This window comes from Myotis lucifugus, unplaced genomic scaffold (genome assembly GCF_000147115.1).
Source record: "Myotis lucifugus unplaced genomic scaffold, Myoluc2.0 scaffold_1028, whole genome shotgun sequence".
In the NCBI taxonomy this organism is placed as follows: domain Eukaryota; kingdom Metazoa; phylum Chordata; class Mammalia; order Chiroptera; family Vespertilionidae; genus Myotis; species Myotis lucifugus.
In genome coordinates this window covers 12,851-30,856 of record NW_005872076.1, presented here as the reverse complement: position 1 = coordinate 30,856, position 18,006 = coordinate 12,851, and the positions used below count along the sequence as shown (strand labels likewise).

General features: G+C 46.4%; 2 protein-coding genes across 8 annotated transcripts in view; one reads left to right on the top strand and one right to left on the bottom strand.

The window, feature by feature from the left end:
- Positions 1-744, bottom strand: part of SETD3 (SET domain containing 3) — a 65,660-nt gene extending 64,916 nt beyond the window's left edge. For 6 of the 7 annotated variants that reach the window (XR_002827313.1, XM_023747881.1, XM_006107140.3 and 3 more), the window contains exon 1: positions 578-744. The gene's annotated coding sequence lies outside the window, so the exon portion shown is untranslated. The remainder of the gene's footprint in view (positions 1-577) is intronic. The other variant, XM_023747879.1, reaches the window with a different exon arrangement.
- A 300-nt stretch (positions 745-1,044) lies between these two features.
- Positions 1,045-17,996, top strand: LOC102442856 (cyclin-K; the record flags this gene model as incomplete). The annotated part of the gene is given in 12 exon segments (XM_023747886.1): positions 1,045-1,296; positions 6,218-6,466; positions 7,135-7,216; positions 8,634-8,765; positions 10,824-10,929; positions 11,426-11,483; positions 12,249-12,418; positions 12,776-13,050; positions 13,943-13,976; positions 17,153-17,224; positions 17,610-17,935; positions 17,937-17,996. Coding segments are annotated over 11 exon segments (1,512 nt in total), but the record flags the coding sequence as incomplete, so codon positions are not given.
- Between the last annotated feature and the right edge of the window lie 10 nt (positions 17,997-18,006).

The window sequence follows — 18,006 nt, the reverse complement described above, 5'->3', positions numbered from 1 at the left end:
TCTCTTTAGTCTTTGACGGTCGCATTTTCGTCCTAGTCGTATCTACCGACGCTCAACTCCCTACATGCTGTGAGTTTGGTGCCATGTCTTCTGCAGTACCTGCCTAGATGTGCTAGTTTTCCCAGGTACTACTTCCCCCGTTATGGCACGTTACCTTCGCCCCGGTCTTTTCCGCATTCGGGCAGTCTCGTGACCTTGCACGGGGGGGGCTACCTTTTCATATTTTAATAAATAGGCAGGTCGCTAGGGAGAGCTAAAAAAGAGTTAAGATCATGTCAATGGGAACTCGTCCGTGTGGACGTTCTCTGCGCCAGGAGGCCCTTAAATCCCCGGTCGAATTGTGACTTCCATGCCCTCTGCATATGCAGAAATCCCGCGCCCGCCCACCCCTCCAGGACCGAGGGCGCACACCAACGCCCCGGCACCCCGGGCCCAGAGCTGCGGGCGGGGCGCGGGCCGGACCTCGGCCGAGGGACGCCGGCCGGGATGGGAGGCAGCCTCGCAGCACTCGCGAGCGACCGCGGGAGTCTGCCCCGCCGCGGGTCGTGCGCGCGGAGGGGACGCCGCCGGCACTCACCTGCCCGCTGGCCCCTTCACGCAGCGGCACCGGTGCCACACTCCGGCCCAAACCCACCGTCCACCTCGACCAAGCCCCAGGCAGCGGCGGCGGCGACAGAGACGGTGGCAGCGGCAGCCGGACGGGAGGGGCGGGACGGCGGCTTGAGACAGCCCCGCCGCCGCGGTCCAACCCGGCTCCGCCCTCCCCCAGGCCCCGCCCCAGGCCGCCGCCGCCACCGCTGATTGGCCCAAAGCTGAACGCATGGGCGCGGTTCCGCCCCATCGCTCCCCTACCGTTTTGCTCGGGCTCCTCCCCCTCCATTGGGCCTGCCGGCTCCTGGAGCCTGAACTGTCGGCACAGCCCCCTCAGCTCCGGGGCCACAATTGGCGGAACTGTGCCACGCCCGGACGCTGATTGGAGGACTGGCTCTTCGGGCCCCTCCTCTCGCGTCCAAATTCCGTTAGCACGTTCGGTTGCTGCCGAACTTCCTTAGCCCCGGGAGCGGGACCAACGGGAGTGTCCCTCTGACAGGCTCCTCCTCCTGCGGGGAGGGGCCTGAAAATGACTGGCTGTTCTTTCCTCCGTTGAGAGCTCTGCTTTCTTCTGATTGGTTGACACGTGCCTCCGTGTTTTCCGGCGCCGACGCAGCGCAATGACGTACTCCCCGACATCCCACGTCCAAGATGGCTGCGGTCCGCAAGGAGAGACGTCGCTGAGGGGCTTATCGGAGGCGAGGAGTGAGTAACCGACCGACCACGGGCAGCGCCACCCCCCTCCCGCGTACCTAAAGGTCTCAGTAGGGCAGGGCCAGCTGCCTCCACCCCCTAGTGGAGTCTATCTTCCCGGATACCGCCTCCCCCCGCTGCCCCCTGTCAGCTCGAAGTTAGCGGGCGATGGCGGTGCTGCGGGACGGGATTCGGGAGAGGGTTTTGAGGCGCAAGAGCGGAGGAGAAAGGCCCTCGCGCGCCCTAGCACAGGGTAGCGGGCCCCGCCCAGAGGGGCGGCTAAGGTTTGGTGACTTGGTAGCTGGTGGGGAGAAGGGGCGGGGTCTCAGCACGCGCGCGCGCTCCCGCAGCCCCGGACTGCCCGCGTCTGCCGAGCTCCTTGGGGGTCTCCGTCCCGACTTGGCCAGGCTGAGGCCCGGGCGCCGCTCACACCGGGGTGCTCCGACCCGGGGGTCTGGAGAGGAAGGAGGACCAGGCACTTCCGCGTCCGGAGTCGTTCTCGCGGAGACCTGGTTCTTGCGGACCCTGTCCTGGGCCGGTGCGGTTGGGTCCCGAAGGAGTTGTTCTTTGGGGAGTTGAGGCGTCCGTGCAGAGGTCCTCCAGTTGTTCTCACCAGCACAGAGCGCGGTCGGTTGCGCTCCCTAAAATGTGGGTTGCCGGTTCAATGGAGCTTTCGCTCCCACCACCCGACGTTAGGCGCGGCTTCCACCAGTAAGAGCAGTTCCTTGCGCGTGGCCTTTCTGTGTTTGTAAGGTGAGCCTGCTGGTGTCTGCGTTTCTCGCTCGGAGGCGCTCTGGAGAGGGGTCCAGCACAGCGCCCTGCAGTTGCAGGCGCTCGTTAGAGCAGCGGTTCTCAACCTGTGGGTCGCGACCCCTTTGGGGGTCACCTAAGACCATCGGAAAACACATATAATTACATATTGTTTTTGTGATTAATCACTATGCTTTCATTATGTTCAATTTTTAACAATGAAAATAAGTCCTGCATATCAGATATTTACATTATGATTCATAACAGTAGCAAAATTACAGTTATGAAGTAGCAACGAAAATAATTTTATGGTTGGGTCACAACAAGAGGAACTGTATTTAAAGGGTCGCGGCATTAGGAAGGTTGAGAACCACTGCGTTAGAGGTTTGTGCGAACGGGGTAGAAGGAGAGATCCTCCGGGGTTTGGAGTCCCATCCTGGAACCCTCCGTGGCGTACATAGAGCACGCGCTCTGTATTGCAGAATGAAGAGTGAACGGGTGAGTGGTGAACATTTCGGCTAAGATTGTATTATTAGGATGCTTGCCTATTAAGTAATTTTGACTGTAAATTAAGTAATTATCCAGGACTCTTGTTTGTGTGTGTGTGTGTGTGTGTGTGTGTGTGTTTCAGAATGACAATCACAGGTATCTAATTTTGGGTTTTATTTTCTTTTGTCTCATTTTGATTATATATATTTTTCAAACATATTAGCTGACTTGTGCATAAGCATGTTTAACGTTTGTTTCATTTTGGAAATGTAGATTGCACCAAAAGCAATAACGAAATACTATCATTGTTGAGATGCTTACATTTTATCTTATTTTAAGCATATTTTTATTGATTTCAGAGAGGAAGGGAGAGGGAGAGAGAGAGAGAAACACCAATGATGAGAGAGAACCATCGATCGGCCGCCTCCTGGACCCCCCCCCCGCTCTCCTGGGGATTGAGCCTGCAACCCAGGCATGTGCCTCTGATGGAATCAAACCCGGGACCTTTCAGTCCACAGGCCGACACTCCATCCACCCAGCCAAACCAGCTAGGGCAAGATGCTTACATTTTAAATGCCACTTTCAAAAAATTGAATATCATAAAGAAAAAAATGATCATAGTTTTGGCCTACAAAATGAGCTACAGTCGTGCACCCCATAGTGACATTTTGGTCGAAGATGGAACACATACAAAGGTGGTCCCGTAAGATTGTAAAATTCCCGTTGCTAGTGACCCTGTAGCTGGCATAATGTCATAGTGCAAGTTACGTGTTGGTAGTGATGCTGGTGTAAATAAATCTGAACTGAAAGTCATATAAAAGTGTAGCACGTACAATTATGTACAGTATGTAATACTTGCTAATGATAATAAATGACTATGTTACTGGTTTATGTATTTACTGTTGTGGAAGCTAAAAGAATTAATACTTTCCCTCCCACCTTCTAAGCTCTTATAGCTGGGCCAAAAATTAAATGAACAGAGACAAATTAACAGGAGAAAGTAAAAATTTTAATACATGCATATGGGGAATTCACTCACATAGGCATGAAAATTCCAAAGATGGGGAGGCAACATTGGAGAAAATGTGGGGACAGGATATTAGATTTCAGAAGTGAGAATGGGCTGAGAAGAGCAGAACATACATGGCAGGCAGGAAAATCCTTGCTGGGTGACTCAAAACAGTGGGACACGGGGTACCTAGCTTACAGACCCTGCCCGAAGCCTCTTATTTACCGTGCTCGGTTCAAATTGGATTAAGGCGACATCCTACTCCTCCTTCCTTCCTGAAGCAGGTTTTTCTGTCTGAGTCTCTTGGGCAGGAGAGGGGGAAGGGACAGAGATTCTTTCTTGAGTCCTGTTCCTTAATAACCAGCTTAGAACCTATGTCCCAAAGAAGGCAGCTTCAGTGTGACAAAACTGTGGTTTCCTGCACTATACTATGCTTTTACTCTTTACGTTAGAATGTACTCTTTCTCGTAAAAGATAATGTATGTTGTGTTACACTGGCAGCAGTCTCATACATCTCATGTTGACTGTGTCTCTTGATTGAATCATTTTCCTTCGAATACAGTTAATGATAGAAAACTGGAGTCTTATAAATATCTCAGACCTATTAGATGGCTCTCAGATGCTACAACTTTTTAATAATCTATTTAAGAATCTTGTCAGAGAGCAAAGAGTTTGTGAGTACTTGGAAGCTCAAACCAGCAGAGCCTCAGGTCACTGAACATAATCTCTTCCTATCCTAGTCAGCACAGGTAAATGTACGCTGGATGAGGTCTAAGTAGATGGATTTATATCCATTCAAGTTACCAAACCTAGAATGTTGGTTCAGGAGTTGGTGTCAGCCTGAATGAAGAGAGGTCTTTAGAGATAGACTACAGATCTCTGGTCTTGCTCTTTTTCTGGTTAGCACTTTTTTATTACCAAATTTGAATATATGAGGCATGCTTCTCAAATTAATAAATGTACTCAAAACCTGTAGTTAACATGTTAAATGACACACAACAAGTTTTTAAAGGCTAAAATAATAGGCCCAAACTAACAAGATATAGATTTACCAGGAATGATTAAATGTACAGAAACCCACTTGTCCATGTTGGAGATGAAGAAGGCCTACCTTGACAAAAATGGTTCTGGGGCATAATGTTATGTTTATAGAGGAACCTAGTGTCCATTTGAGGAAAGGCAGTATCGTAACCTAATGATAAACTGTGGCTCTGCCATTTGCTAGTGGTGTGAATTGGGCAAGTTGCTTCCTGTCTCACTAGCTCCATTTTCTCAGTGATAAATTCTGAAGATAAGAAAACAACTTGCAGGCATGCTGCAACTCAGTGGCCCCTCATTGGACATGTTGAATATTAGTAACCTCTCATCCCATGTGTATTACTCCAGTCATATAAAGAATATTGTTTTTCATTTTAGATGCTAATATTTAGGGGGAAATCTTGAAACACTAAAAATTATGTGGAGGAAATGGGATGTTTGCCCTGGAGAAGAGCGGGAATGTAAAAACGATCTTCACATATTTGAAAGACAGTCAGTAGATAGGGCAAGTTATTTTCAAGGAGCTAAGTGGGAACTCTAGAGAGTTGTTGAAAGGTAGATTTAATTCACTCCTTATTCTGTGCCATCTATGTACCAGATCTAGGGGGTGAACAGAACAGATCTCAAAATTAATATAAAATTAATACAAGAATGAATGTTTGCCTGGCTGGTGTGGTTCAGTGGTTGAGCATTGACATATGAACCAGGAGGTCAGGGCACATGCCCAAGTTGTGGGCTCAATCCCCAGTAGGGGGCGTGCAAAAGACAGCCAGTCAAATATTTTCTCTCATCATTGATGTTTCTCTCTCCCTCCCCCTTCCTCTCTGAAATCAATAAAAAAAATATATTTTTTTTTTAAAGAATTAATGTGAATACCAGTTATTGATACTCAGCAATGCTATAGGCTGCCTGGTAAACTGTTAAAGTTCCATTAATGAAAGTGGCCAAATGAAGGTTAGTGAGTGACCAAATATTACTGTTTAGAGGGAATTTCTGTACTGTGTGAAAAATCAAGTAATGACCTTTACTGCCATTTCCAACTTGTAAGTATCCATAATTCTAAATGTTTAAAACTGAATTTAACCTTTCATCATGTAAAATGAAATATCAAAGGCACATTCTTGAAAGATGTTGCTAAAATGCCTTGACATGCTGCTTGTTTATGGAGAGATTTTTACTTTGTGGAGCTCATAAATCTTTCCGTCTTTCACAGTAATCATGAACTGCTAATGAGAAAATTTGTGACTTTAGGATCTTGTGAAAAAATAATGGAAGAGTAATAGGGAATGGGGTTATAGTACTGAAGTAAGAACTTTTCAAGGGGGGTGGAATATTTAGAGGACTGTTTCCATTCTATCCATGTACATTTATTTTCACTGCATTTCGGTATCCGAGTGGGATTGGTTCCAGGACTTTCTGTGGATACCAAAATCCATGGATGCTCAAGTCCGTTATTATACGGCACAATGTGTACAAATGTTTTAATTGGCTTTGGAGGTCAGCTTGGGCTTTTAACTGCCAACCAGTAATGTTTCTGTGGGAAATTTCGATCCAAAATCAGGTACCATCTGTAATTCTAGATTGCTTCAATGATTGGGATTGCTTCACATGGGTATCCCTTTCCAACTTTGCTTCTCTTTCTCATAGGATCCTAACATTTTCAGAGAATTTTTTGAAAAGAACAAGCCTACTTCAATAAATGAAGGAGAATAAAGAAAATTCAAGCCCTTCAGTAACCTCAGCAAACCTGGACCACACAAAACCATGTTGGTACTGGGATAAGAAAGACTTGGCTCATACACCCTCTCAGCTAGAAGGACTTGACCCAGCCACTGAGGCCCGGTACCGCCGAGAGGGGGCTCGCTTCATCTTTGATGTGGGCACACGTTTGGGACTGTATCCTTATCTCTTTGGAATCTGTTTCAGGCTTCCCACCGCCAACACTGAGAATTAAATTAGATACTATTGATAAAACATAGTAATATCTCCCAGCCAGTGTGGCTTAGTTGGTTGAGCACTGTCCCATGCAACAAGACATCTCTGATTTGATTCCCGGGTTTCGGGCACAGTCGCCAGTAGGGGGCAGGAGGCAGCTGATAATGTTTCTCTCATTGATGTTTCTATCTCTCTCCCTCTCCCTTCCTCTCTCTAATCAATTTTTTAAAAGGAAATCTTACCTTAAATAGACATATAGTAATATCTCTGTACTAAAATGACCCTTGAATATCTTTGTTAACTAATGTTATTTCTGATTAGCTTGGCTCTTTGGGGGTTTTCGGTTTCCTATTTTTCATTTAAATGTGTAGATTTAGCCATTGAGCAAGTGGCCACCAGGAGGAAAACAGCCCCCAGTGATCGCAGTTGAAGGATGGTGAAGCCTGGCCTTGTTCATAGTATAAACCCACCTTGCTGGGGTGAATTCTGATACAGAGATCCCCATATACCTGCTTTGCTACTGACGGTGTTTACTTTACCACTGACTTGCTTGCTATTGTTTTAGTTTTTCCACATTTAACTAAAAACAATAACAATTTCTTGACTAAAGTCCTTAACCAGAACAACAGACACTATGATACCCTGGCAACTGGAATAATTTATTTTCATCGCTTCTATATGTTTCATTCCTTTAAGCAGTTTCCAAGATATGTAAGTATTTACATTTTATTTTAATTCTCTATCACATATAATTATTTCCACACAGTTCAGTGAACTAATTTAATCTATTTTTATATTTCCAGAAAGTAGTTATTTTTACATCGTACATACTATGTATAAACAAAATCAAGTTTGAACTTTGTGTGTGATTTTTTGTTTGTTTTTCATTTTTTAATTAACCACATTCAAATCCTTTTATTTAGCCTGATATGGACACAGTCATATTGCACTTTGTGTGTAAGTTTACTTCCCTATTACCTTTGCCAAGATAAATTTGGGCTTATAATTGAGACCCAACAAAGGCCAAGAAGGAATAAAAATGTTTCCGGCCATATTGCTCATTCTGCAGTTGTTCCTTAAACATGCACTGTCTTCTGCTCTGTGGGAGACTCAGACAAGGAACCTGCCTCAGTACTTTTAGTCCTGAGGTGTGACGTACAAAATATGTGGTAGAGGGGAGACCATAGGAGAGGTACAGAAGGAAGGCTGCAGCTTCAAGGGAGAGATGAATGCATTGGGGAGGGATTAGGGAATATGCTAGGGAGGAGATGCCAGCAGTAATTAAGCCCTGACTATAAATGTCAGATGGGACAGAGCAGTGATCCCGCAGAAACTAGCGTGACAAAGACATGGAGGAACCATGTGGTGAGTACCAGCCCAGCTAGGAGGTTCATTTGGCAGGAATGGAATGGGGGCCCTGGAAGGAAAGGTAGACTGGGTCAGACCATTGTAAGCATTGAACTCCAGGCTTGGGCATTAGACTTCAATGGGTAAACTGAAGTGGTGGAAGAGTTTCATAAAGAAGATGACAGAATTAGACTTAACAGGAGGTCAGTCTGTTGGGGTTTTTCCTTTAGCTACGATTTTCCTTAGTTTTGTACACAAGTGCTAGAGGAAGGACACTGTTTCAGTCAGCGTTGTACCCCTGGCAGAGTCTGACATCTAACGATGAGGATTCTGTGGAGGGTCAGACATTCAGGAGAGATGAGAGTAGGCGGGGAAAAACTGGAGAGAGAGCAGTGAGACCACCTCAGTGATGTGGGATCTGGACCAGGTCCAGGCAGCGTGAGGGGAAGGAAGGACAGCTGGGCACTGGCACAGACATGGACTCCACCAGACATGCGTTTAGCTGTGTTCTTTTTCTGGAACAAAGATCACAGTGTGAAAAGAAAATTTGTGTCTGTGGGTTTTTTCCCTTCTGGCATCTACTTTGTTTACATAACATGTTCTTTGGAAAATTAAATTTAAAATAATTTATGGGGCCAAATTGGGTGTGTGTGTGAAATTTCCTTTGAGCTCCTTGTGAATAAGAAAGGGGAAGTTAGGAGAGTGAAGGTCAAAAATCTTTGCTTGTGTTTCTGTGTGAGCTTTGAGAACTATATCTCAGGAACTTTTGTCTTCCTTTTAGGTAACAGGAGCTTGTTGTCTCTTTCTGGCTGGGAAAGTAGAAGAAACACCCAAAAAATGTAAAGATATCATCAAAACAGCTCGTAGTTTATTAAATGATGTACAATTTGGCCAGTTTGGAGATGACCCAAAGGTAAGAATCATAACTGCCTGCCTTTAAATCTTGGTTCCTTGTGGTAGCATTAAGATGGGAGGTCCTGCCGGGCTGGTGTGGCTCAGTGGTCGACCTATGAACCTATTACGGTTCGATTCCAGGTCAGGGCACATGGCCTGGGTGTGGGCTTGATCCCCAGTGGGGCATGTAGAAGGCAGCTGATCAGTGATGCTCAGCATTGATATTTCTATCTCTCTCTCTCCCGCTCCCTTCCTCTCTGAAATCAATATATATATATATATCCTATATAATAAAATCCTAATATGCAAATAGACCAAACGGTGGAACGGCCGGCAGAAGAACAGGTCCCTATGACACACACTGCCCCCCAAGAGGGAGGCGACCAGAGGCAGCAGCAATCGGGGTGGGGACAGCCAGCAAGCACCCCGCTGGTCATCTCTCACAGAGGGAGGGGACTAGCAGCAGCAATTGGGAGGTGGTGCTGGCCAGCAGGCAGCACCAGGCCACCAGCCAAAGCGGGTGCCAGCAGGGGCCCCCCCGCTCGCCCCACAGATCAGCCCTGATTGCTGGCCAGGCCTAGGGATCCTACCCTATATATTGGGAACAGTGTCTTAGATTTAAAAATTGAAACCTGGCAAGGCTACTCTAACTGAAAAAACAGGATGATTCAGCGATGACATGCATGGACTCTGGCTTGCACATTTTGTGGTCAGCCCTGATTCTGACACTTAGAAATGTGTGACAAAGCCAATTACTTTTCTCTGCTTCAGTTTTTCCACCCATAAGATGGGGAAATGGTACTACTGCCTCAGAAAGATCATGTTATGTACTACTTTTTATAATCAGAGCAAAAAAATGTAGCTGCCCATACAACAGCAAGATGCCTTTCACCTGTATGAAAAGTATGGTCACTGGTGCATGCAGCATTCCAGATTGCGAGAGGGCAGGCCGGGCTGAGGGGACCCCCCCCCCCCCTTGTGCATGAATTTCATGCACTGGGCCTCTAGTATATATAATAAATATAGATATATATATTTTTCTTGAAGGACAGAGGTCCTTGCCCTAGTCAGTTGCTCAGTGGTTAGAGCATTGGCCCTTGGACTGAAGGGTCAGTGTTCAATTCTGGTCAAGGGCATGTACCTAGGTTGCAGATTTGATCCCCAGCTCTTGTGTGGAGGCAACCAATCAATGTGTTTCTATCTCTTCGCCTCCCTTCCACTCTAAAAATGAATGGAAAAAAATATCCTTGGGTGAAGATGAACAAAATTAAAAAAGATAGAGGTCCTTGTGTTGGCAATGGCTGTGACTCCTGTATCTTCCAGTCCCAGGTCCCTGTGCAGAGGTACTTTCCCTTGCTTCTGTGAGGAGGGAAGAGGATGTAGCCACACTTAGGTAGCTCTTGCTAACGTGCCAAGTCATGTTCTGAGCACTTTAGGGGCGATAGCACATGTCGTGGATAGGAACAAAGTCCCCTCCTGGCTGGCTGTGCTCCTAGACCAGAAGCAGTGTGGCTTCTTTGGTTCAGGGGTGCTGGCAGCTTCTGGGTAGATGGATAGTGCCAGTGCTCTGCGTACATGTATCTGCATTGCATGTGCTGTGTGTCTTTTGCTTCCCAAGAAAGGTGGGAGGAATTGACACTTGCAGCTATTCTCAGACACCCAGAGATTGCTATTGGTTATACCACCCATCCTGTCTTTTCCCCACAACCCCTGCTCATGTCAGGAAATGGTGTTAAAATAATTGCATACATGACTTAGTTATGTTCTAAAAACACCACTTTCAGCCCCGCTGGCATGGCTCAGTGGTTGAGAATCGACCTATGAACCAGGATGTCATGGTTTGATTCCTGGTCAGGACACATGCCCAGGTTGCAGGCTCAATCCTCAGTGGGGGATGTGCAGGAGGCAGCTAATCAATGATTCTCATCACTGATGTTTCTATCACTTTCTCCCTCTCCCTCTCTGAAATCAATAAAACTATGTTTAAAAAATAATAAATAGAAAAGTTCACTTTTTAAATACTGATTTAGACCTATGACTAAAACTACAACCCCAACACTTATTATTTTATTTTTAGGAAGAAGTAATGGTTCTGGAGAGAATCTTACTACAGACTATAAAGTTTGATTTACAGGTAGAACATCCATACCAGTTCCTACTCAAATATGCAAAACAACTCAAAGGTAAGAAAAAGTTATTAAAAGAACTTTTTTATTCTGAAACCAAGTCTTCATCATCGTTTGATGACACTGCGATTATGCTTAAAAGAGGAAAGCAGAAAATTCGGTGTGTGAAGTACCTGGGCTATAGCTTGCCCAGACAGTTCAATATTGTGGCTATTAGTACTGTTTCCTTTTGTGTATAAACAGATTCTGTCATCCAGTTGCCAAGTGGTATGAGACAGGAAAATGAGTCAGAACTTTTTAAATAGCCTAATAAATTCGGCCATGGAGCCAGGCTTCCCATAAACGGTGGCTCTCAGCATAGGGCACGTGGAGAGAACAGAGGTGGGGCTTAGACCCACTCGTTTGTCCTTGTCTCCCATGCGGAAGCTCTTCGCTGTGTATTGGAATGATGCTGAGGGTACCTGGGCTTTATATGAGTACTTGTTGCTTCTTGTGCTGCTGCTTTATTTTCTTTTCCTACTAATTTACCTTTCCCCCCTCCCCCCATTTCTAGGTGATAAAAACAAAATTCAAAAGTTGGTTCAAATGGCATGGACATTTGTAAATGACAGGTACATATACTCAAATGTTGATTTAATTACAGTTTTTTAACAAACTATAGAAATGATTCCTGAAAGTATAGTCTTTAATTATAGTGTTTTTAAATACCCAGGGACTTCATATGTCACTTTACCCAAACCCCTACTTTATATCAAGGAAACTGACTTGACCCAGCTTGAGGAGCCAGTGAAGGGCAGAGCTGGGGCCAAAGCCCAGGTCTCCTGTTCCCAGCAGAGGCAATACCCTGCCATGTCATGGTGATGCAGGATCCTGAAATCTTATCTCCAGTTTGAAACATAAATCTAAAACAATACCCCAGAGAGTTTGGACAACTAAATACTGAGAACCCATTTGATTCTGCAAATACACAAACACCATATGGTGTCACGGTTTTAGATCCTTGATGTTCTAGAGCCCAGGGATCTAATGAGGAACAAAGTGCCTGTGAGTGGAGTTGTCGCTGTCGGGAGAAACATTTCTCTAGCTAGGATTTCAACAGTTTGAAGAACATAAATCATTTTCACTTGTATTTCATGGCATGGCAATTTTTTAATGGGCTGGGATTCTGATTCTTTAAGGAACACATTTTTTAACTGTGATTAAAATAACTTATTTTTATACTTTTAAAGGACTCTTTGTATAATACTTTATTTGATGGTGTTTAGAGAAGGATAAGCAAATTGCCATTTAGATGCAGCATCTGACTTTCATGCATTGAGTTAATCACAAATGTTTGTTCATCCAAGTGAAGTCACCTCTTTTTCCTGTTGAACTAGTCTCTGCACGACCTTGTCACTGCAGTGGGAACCAGAGATCATAGCAGTGGCAGTGATGTATCTCGCGGGACGTTTGTGCAAATTTGAAATACAAGAATGGACCTCCAAACCCATGTATCGGAGATGGTGGGAGCAGTTTGTGCAAGATGTCCCTGTGGATGTTCTGGAAGGTACTGGGCATGCCGATCATTCTGTGAGGGGGTTCCATGTTGGGATGGTGCTGCCCTGAGAACGTGATTCCTGAACAGATTTCCCAATAGGCCTGCATAAACTCTTCTTCAGAAGCATCTGTGATTAACATTTCAAATGTAATATCCACTCTTTCCAAGCAAATCGTTTTGGTGACCTGAAAATACCCACCAGTGCTGTGCACAGCAGAGGCAGGGTGAATTCCAGATAGGATTTTGACATGTTGGTCCTTGTATGAGAATCGTGGCTCAAAGGGAAATGGGCTGGCTTATTTTTCTAGGTAAAATTTTATTTCAAATATCCATCTGTGGTAAATGTAATTGTCGCCTATCATTTAGATATCTGCCACCAAATCCTGGATCTTTACTCACAAGGAAAACAACAGATGCCTCATCACACGCCTCATCAGCTGCATCAGCCCCCATCGCTCAACCCCACACCACAAGTGCCACCAGTGCCACCATCACAGTCGGCTCCAGGCCCTGAACCACCACAGCCCCCACAGAAGGACCCGCAGCCATCAACCCAGCCGCCACCACCGCCACAGCAAGTCCAGCAGCCCAAGAAACCGTCCCCACAGCCTAGTCCCCCCCGCCAGGTGAAGCGAGCCACGGTGAGTGGCCAGATTGGCACTGGGCATGGCCAGCTTTCCTGGTGGCAGTGCCCCACCTGAGCACATTCCTATTTCTAAGGGATTTCACGGAACACTAAAAATCGCTATCAGACTGCATGTCTATGGGGAGCCTGAAAACTTCTGTGGTCAGAGGAGAGGCTCTGTCCTCCTCCAGCTGCTGCTGCCTGTGTCACCTCCGACAGGGCCCTGAAACCTGCCAGGGTGTCGTTTCCACCTCTGTACCCTGCTGGAATGGGTGTAACCAGGTCCCTCTGACTCTGTAGTGCTTGTATCTTTTTTTTTTTTTTAATATATTTTATTGATTTTTTACAAAGAGGAAGGAAGAGGAATAGAGAGTCAGAAACATCGATGAGAGAGAAACATCGATCAGCTGCCTCCTGCATGCCCCCCACTGGGATGTGCCTGCAACCAAGGTACATGCCCTTGACCGGAATCGAACCTGGGACCCTTCAGTCCGCAGGCCGACGCTCTATCCACTGAGCCAAACCGGTCAGGGCTGTAGTGTTTGTATCTTGAAGTGACAGTATTGGTAGAAATTTCTCCCAATGGTGGCAGCCCGGCATTTGCTGTTACTCAGTCTTAGAAGAAGCCATGCAGGATATATAGGTATCAGCCAACTCTGCTGATCAAACAGGGCAGTGCGCTAGAGGCCTGAGACTCAGTGTTCAGAACTGAGACAAGGGAGTATTTCTGTACAGGGAAAGGGGAAGGAAGCAGAATGGTGCTCTGCAGGTGGCAGGGTTTCCCTGCAAGGTAAGCCAACATGGTTTTGTGTGAGGCCACATTCTGTCCTGTGATTTCGTCCCTGGTTCATCTGTTTTTCTCACTCTTCCCGGGTCTGGGTTAACGGTTGTGTTTTCTTTTGCAACAGGTTGTTTCTCCCAAAGAAGAGAACAAAGCAGCAGGTAATTTCCGGTTCTGTTTTTTAGTTTTATATGTCTGCTTATCAAAACTTTAAATTCTTAGTCAACAGTGTTTCTTTTCTGATTAGATTGGCCTTAAAATTTAAAGACCCCATCACAAACTTGACCCACTCTGCCAGAAAACACATTGTCTTCTGTTTATCCCAACTCTATTTTTAGATTATATTTTGATAAAAGGTATCAATAACAATGTACTGAGCTGCATATATAAAATGTCATCATGAATGTAGGAGACCGGTTGCCACAATATATATTGTTAGAGATTAGTGGAGTATGACACAGTAAAAACATGAAGAAAGTGAAGTGCCCTGGGTGTCCCCGTCCTGAACACCAAGTGGCAGGATGGTGCGGAGAAAGGACTGCGTGGTGGGCAGGGTGTTGCCCAGAGAACCACCACATGGCCAGCCCTCCTGCTTATAGCACCAGGCCTCTGTCAGACGCATTTTATATGTACACGAGAGGCCCGATGCACGAAATTCATTCAAGGGGCTCAGCCCTGCTGCTGCCGCCGCAGACTGCCTCAACCTCCTCTGCCATGGCCGCTGCCTCTGCCTCGGTCCCCACCTCCCTCCCCTTTCCCCTCACCCCCTCCCGCCGCCACGGCTTCATCCGGATGGTTATCTGGAAGGACGCCTGGCCTAATTAGCATATTATGCTTTTATTATTATAGATATGTAGTAGAGCCCAGAGCTGGTTAATTTGTTTCTGTGTTGGAAGCAAATAAAGAGTGAGCAAAACCTGAAAGATTACAGAAGAGAAAGTGAGAAGCGTTTTGTGTGTCATTGGCCCTGTTGTGCTGAGCTCTTTGAAGCACAGTGTCCACTTGTCTCTGTTTCTCTGTTGCTTAGTTCCATGGTAGGACCTCAGGGAATTATTTGTGGTACTGTTGTCGAGATCTTCAAGTTACAGTAAAGCTACGTGTTTCGCAGGATCTTTGGGGGAATGATGAGTTGAGTACAGGTAAATTTTTTTTAGTTCTGAATGAGCAAAAAGTGTGAGACACCAAAAAGCAGATATATAGTCATCCTGAGCTGATTGCAGCATCTGTTAGAGAGATAGAGAGAGCCAGTGGTGACCTTGGAGAAGAACTAGAGCTGAGAGTGGAGAGCCTGTAGGTCGAAGGAGGCAGGTGAGCAAAGGAATTGGAAGTAAATGGAGAGATGAGTTTCCTGGAACAGGAAGAGCTGAAAGGGCATCACTTCTGAGAGGACTGAAATGTGGTTGGAGTGGATGACAGCGCCTACCTACTTGGAGGGACCGATTTTGCATAGGCAGTGGGAGCCATGGGAGGTTGGTTAGCAGAAGCATGGCAAAGTCTGAGTTCATTTTAGAAAGTTTCCTGGCAGTAGTAATAGCACAGATGGTTGGGAATGGGAAGGACTTTGCCAGCATCTGGGTGAGACCTGGTGAGGGAAGAGTCAGAATGATGGCCAGAGGCCCAGGAAGGGAGGGTCAGACAGCCTGGAGGTGAGATCTGACTGAGCAGAACAGTACATGCAAGTAGCTACAGAGGACTGACAGTGTGGCCCACTCCAATGGCCTGGTACCCTCAGTGCAAATATACACCAGATTTCTGAGCGTTAGTAAGAAAAAGGAATGTAACTCTGGCCAGTGGCTCAATTGGTTGGAGCATCGTCCCGTACACCAAAAGGCTACGGGTTCAATTCCCAGGTAGGGCACATACCAGTACCTAGGTTTCTGGTTCGATCCCCAGTTGGGGCATATACAGGAGGCAACCAATCAATGTTTCTCTCACATCCATGTTTTTTTCTCTCTCCTCCCCCCCGCCCCCCCACCTCTCTAAAAAAAAAAAAAAAGAATGCAGAGAATCTTATTAGTCAATTTTATGTTGATTAAACATTGAAATGATCAATTTTTTTATATATCAAGTTAAATATTAAAATTAATTTTAACTGTTCTGAACATGGCTGCTAGAAAACTAAAAATTACATGGGTGGTTCTTTTGATATTTCTGTTGGACAGCTTTAGCTTGGCTGGCGGTGGGAGGGAGGTTGGAGGGAGTGCTTAGGTGAGAGGGATACCAGTCAGGAGATAGAGGAAAAGGCTGCCTGCGAGGTGCTGGCTGCTAGATCTAGGGATGGGACTTGAAAGTCAGGTCCCCGGTTTTGGAGGTGAGATAGAAGCTAGAGACGTCGATTCATCCCCCTGATGATAAAGGGAGAGACGTCCCCACACCTTGAATCCAGCCTAAGTCTGAGAGAGGAAACCAAGAAAGTGATCAGCAATACGGGGCAGAATCAGATCAGTGATGTGCAAGCCCGGATGAAGTAAGTTTCGGAAAGGGCCAAAACATACAAACAAAAAGATGGCGTTCTTTTTCCATCATGTGTGCACACCTCTACCTTTCTAAACAGAAGCGATTTAGTGTCGTCACTGGGGATGCTGGTCACATGCAGGTGCTGTTCACATGCAGGTGTTCGACCCTGAAGGGGTGGGCTGTGTCCTCTGCCCCAAGTGCACTTAAAGTAGGTCGCTCGCCTCCAGTTCTGTAATGGTGACTTCTAAGGGGATGCCAAATGGAGCAAATATTTGTGAGAGAAAATAAACTGGAAATGCAACTAAACAAGAGTTAAAAGGTAGTGGTTTCCGGTGAGCATTCGGGGCCTTTCTGTGTGTTCTGTGTATTAGCAAGTCACACCGGTCACGGAAGTGGTTTTGTGCTGCTCTCAAGTTGTTGGAAGGGCTTGCTTTGTGGAAAAAGGGATAGTGGGTTAGTTTTCTTTTTAGAGGGGAGGTAGGAGATCAGAGTTGTATTTTTTTTTTCTTTTAAAAGGATTAGTACATAATGATTCATTTTATTTATTTTTTTAGATTTTTTTATTGATTTTTAGAGAGAGGAAGGGAGAGAGAAACATTGATCGGCTGCCTCCTGCATGCACTCCCCCTACCAGGAATCGAGCCTGCAACCTGGGCATGTGCCCTGACTGGGAATTGAACTGTGACCTCTCAGTTCATGGGACAACGCTCAACCAATGAGCCAGGGCATGCTGATATAGCTGAGGCCTTCCTCAAGTACCCGTAAAACGTTATCTGCTCTTTTTCCCCAAAGAAATTCCTGAACAGTCTGTTTTATTTTTACTATAATATGTTTATTACATGAAGAGATATGAGTGCTTTTTTAATCTTTTTCTTCGTAGAACCACCACCACCTAAAATTCCCAAAATAGAGACCCCTCACCCTCCATTGCCTCCGGCCCACCCACCACCAGGTCAGTGTCTGCTGAGAGCCAATGGGGTGCCAGCTTTTCTCTCTACTTTTTTGAAGGGCGGGCTTGGGAGGTCTAAGGGAAAGTTTATAGAAGGGAGACTTTGCAGCCAAAATGTTAAAACAGTAACGACCAAGGATCTTTCAGAAAACTTTTACACAGATGTTTTGAGGACGTTGTAAATTCTAAGTATATTTGGTCACATCCAGAAATGCAGAACTACCCAGGAAAAGTGAGTTTAGAATCAATTTTAGGAAAACAGCCCTGCCAGTGTGTGAACATTGCCCACATCTGGGCAGGTTGCTGTAGATCTTAGACTCTGGTGCTGTGATGGGGTGGGGGTGGGGTCTGTGGAGCTGCTGGCCACTGACTCGTCTCTCCACTGCAGACCGGAAGCCTCCCCTCGCGACTGCCTTAGGTGAGGCTGAGCCACCAGGCCCCGTGGATGCCAGTGAGCTCCCCAAAGTCCAGATTCCTCCTCCGGCACACCCGGCCCCTGTGCACCAGCCACCACCGCTGCCACACCGGCCACCGCCACCGCCACCCTCCAGCTACATCACCGGGATGTCCACCACCAGCTCCTACATGTCTGGAGAGGGCTACCAGAGCCTGCAGTCCATGATGAAGACCGAGGGCCCCTCCTACAGCGCCCTGCCCCCTGCCTACGGGCCTCCAGCCCACCTGCCCTACCACCATGTCTACCCCCCCAACCCACCCCCCACCACCGGTGCCCCCTCCCCCAGCCTCCTTCCCCCCACCTGCCATCCCACCCCCAACTCCCGGGT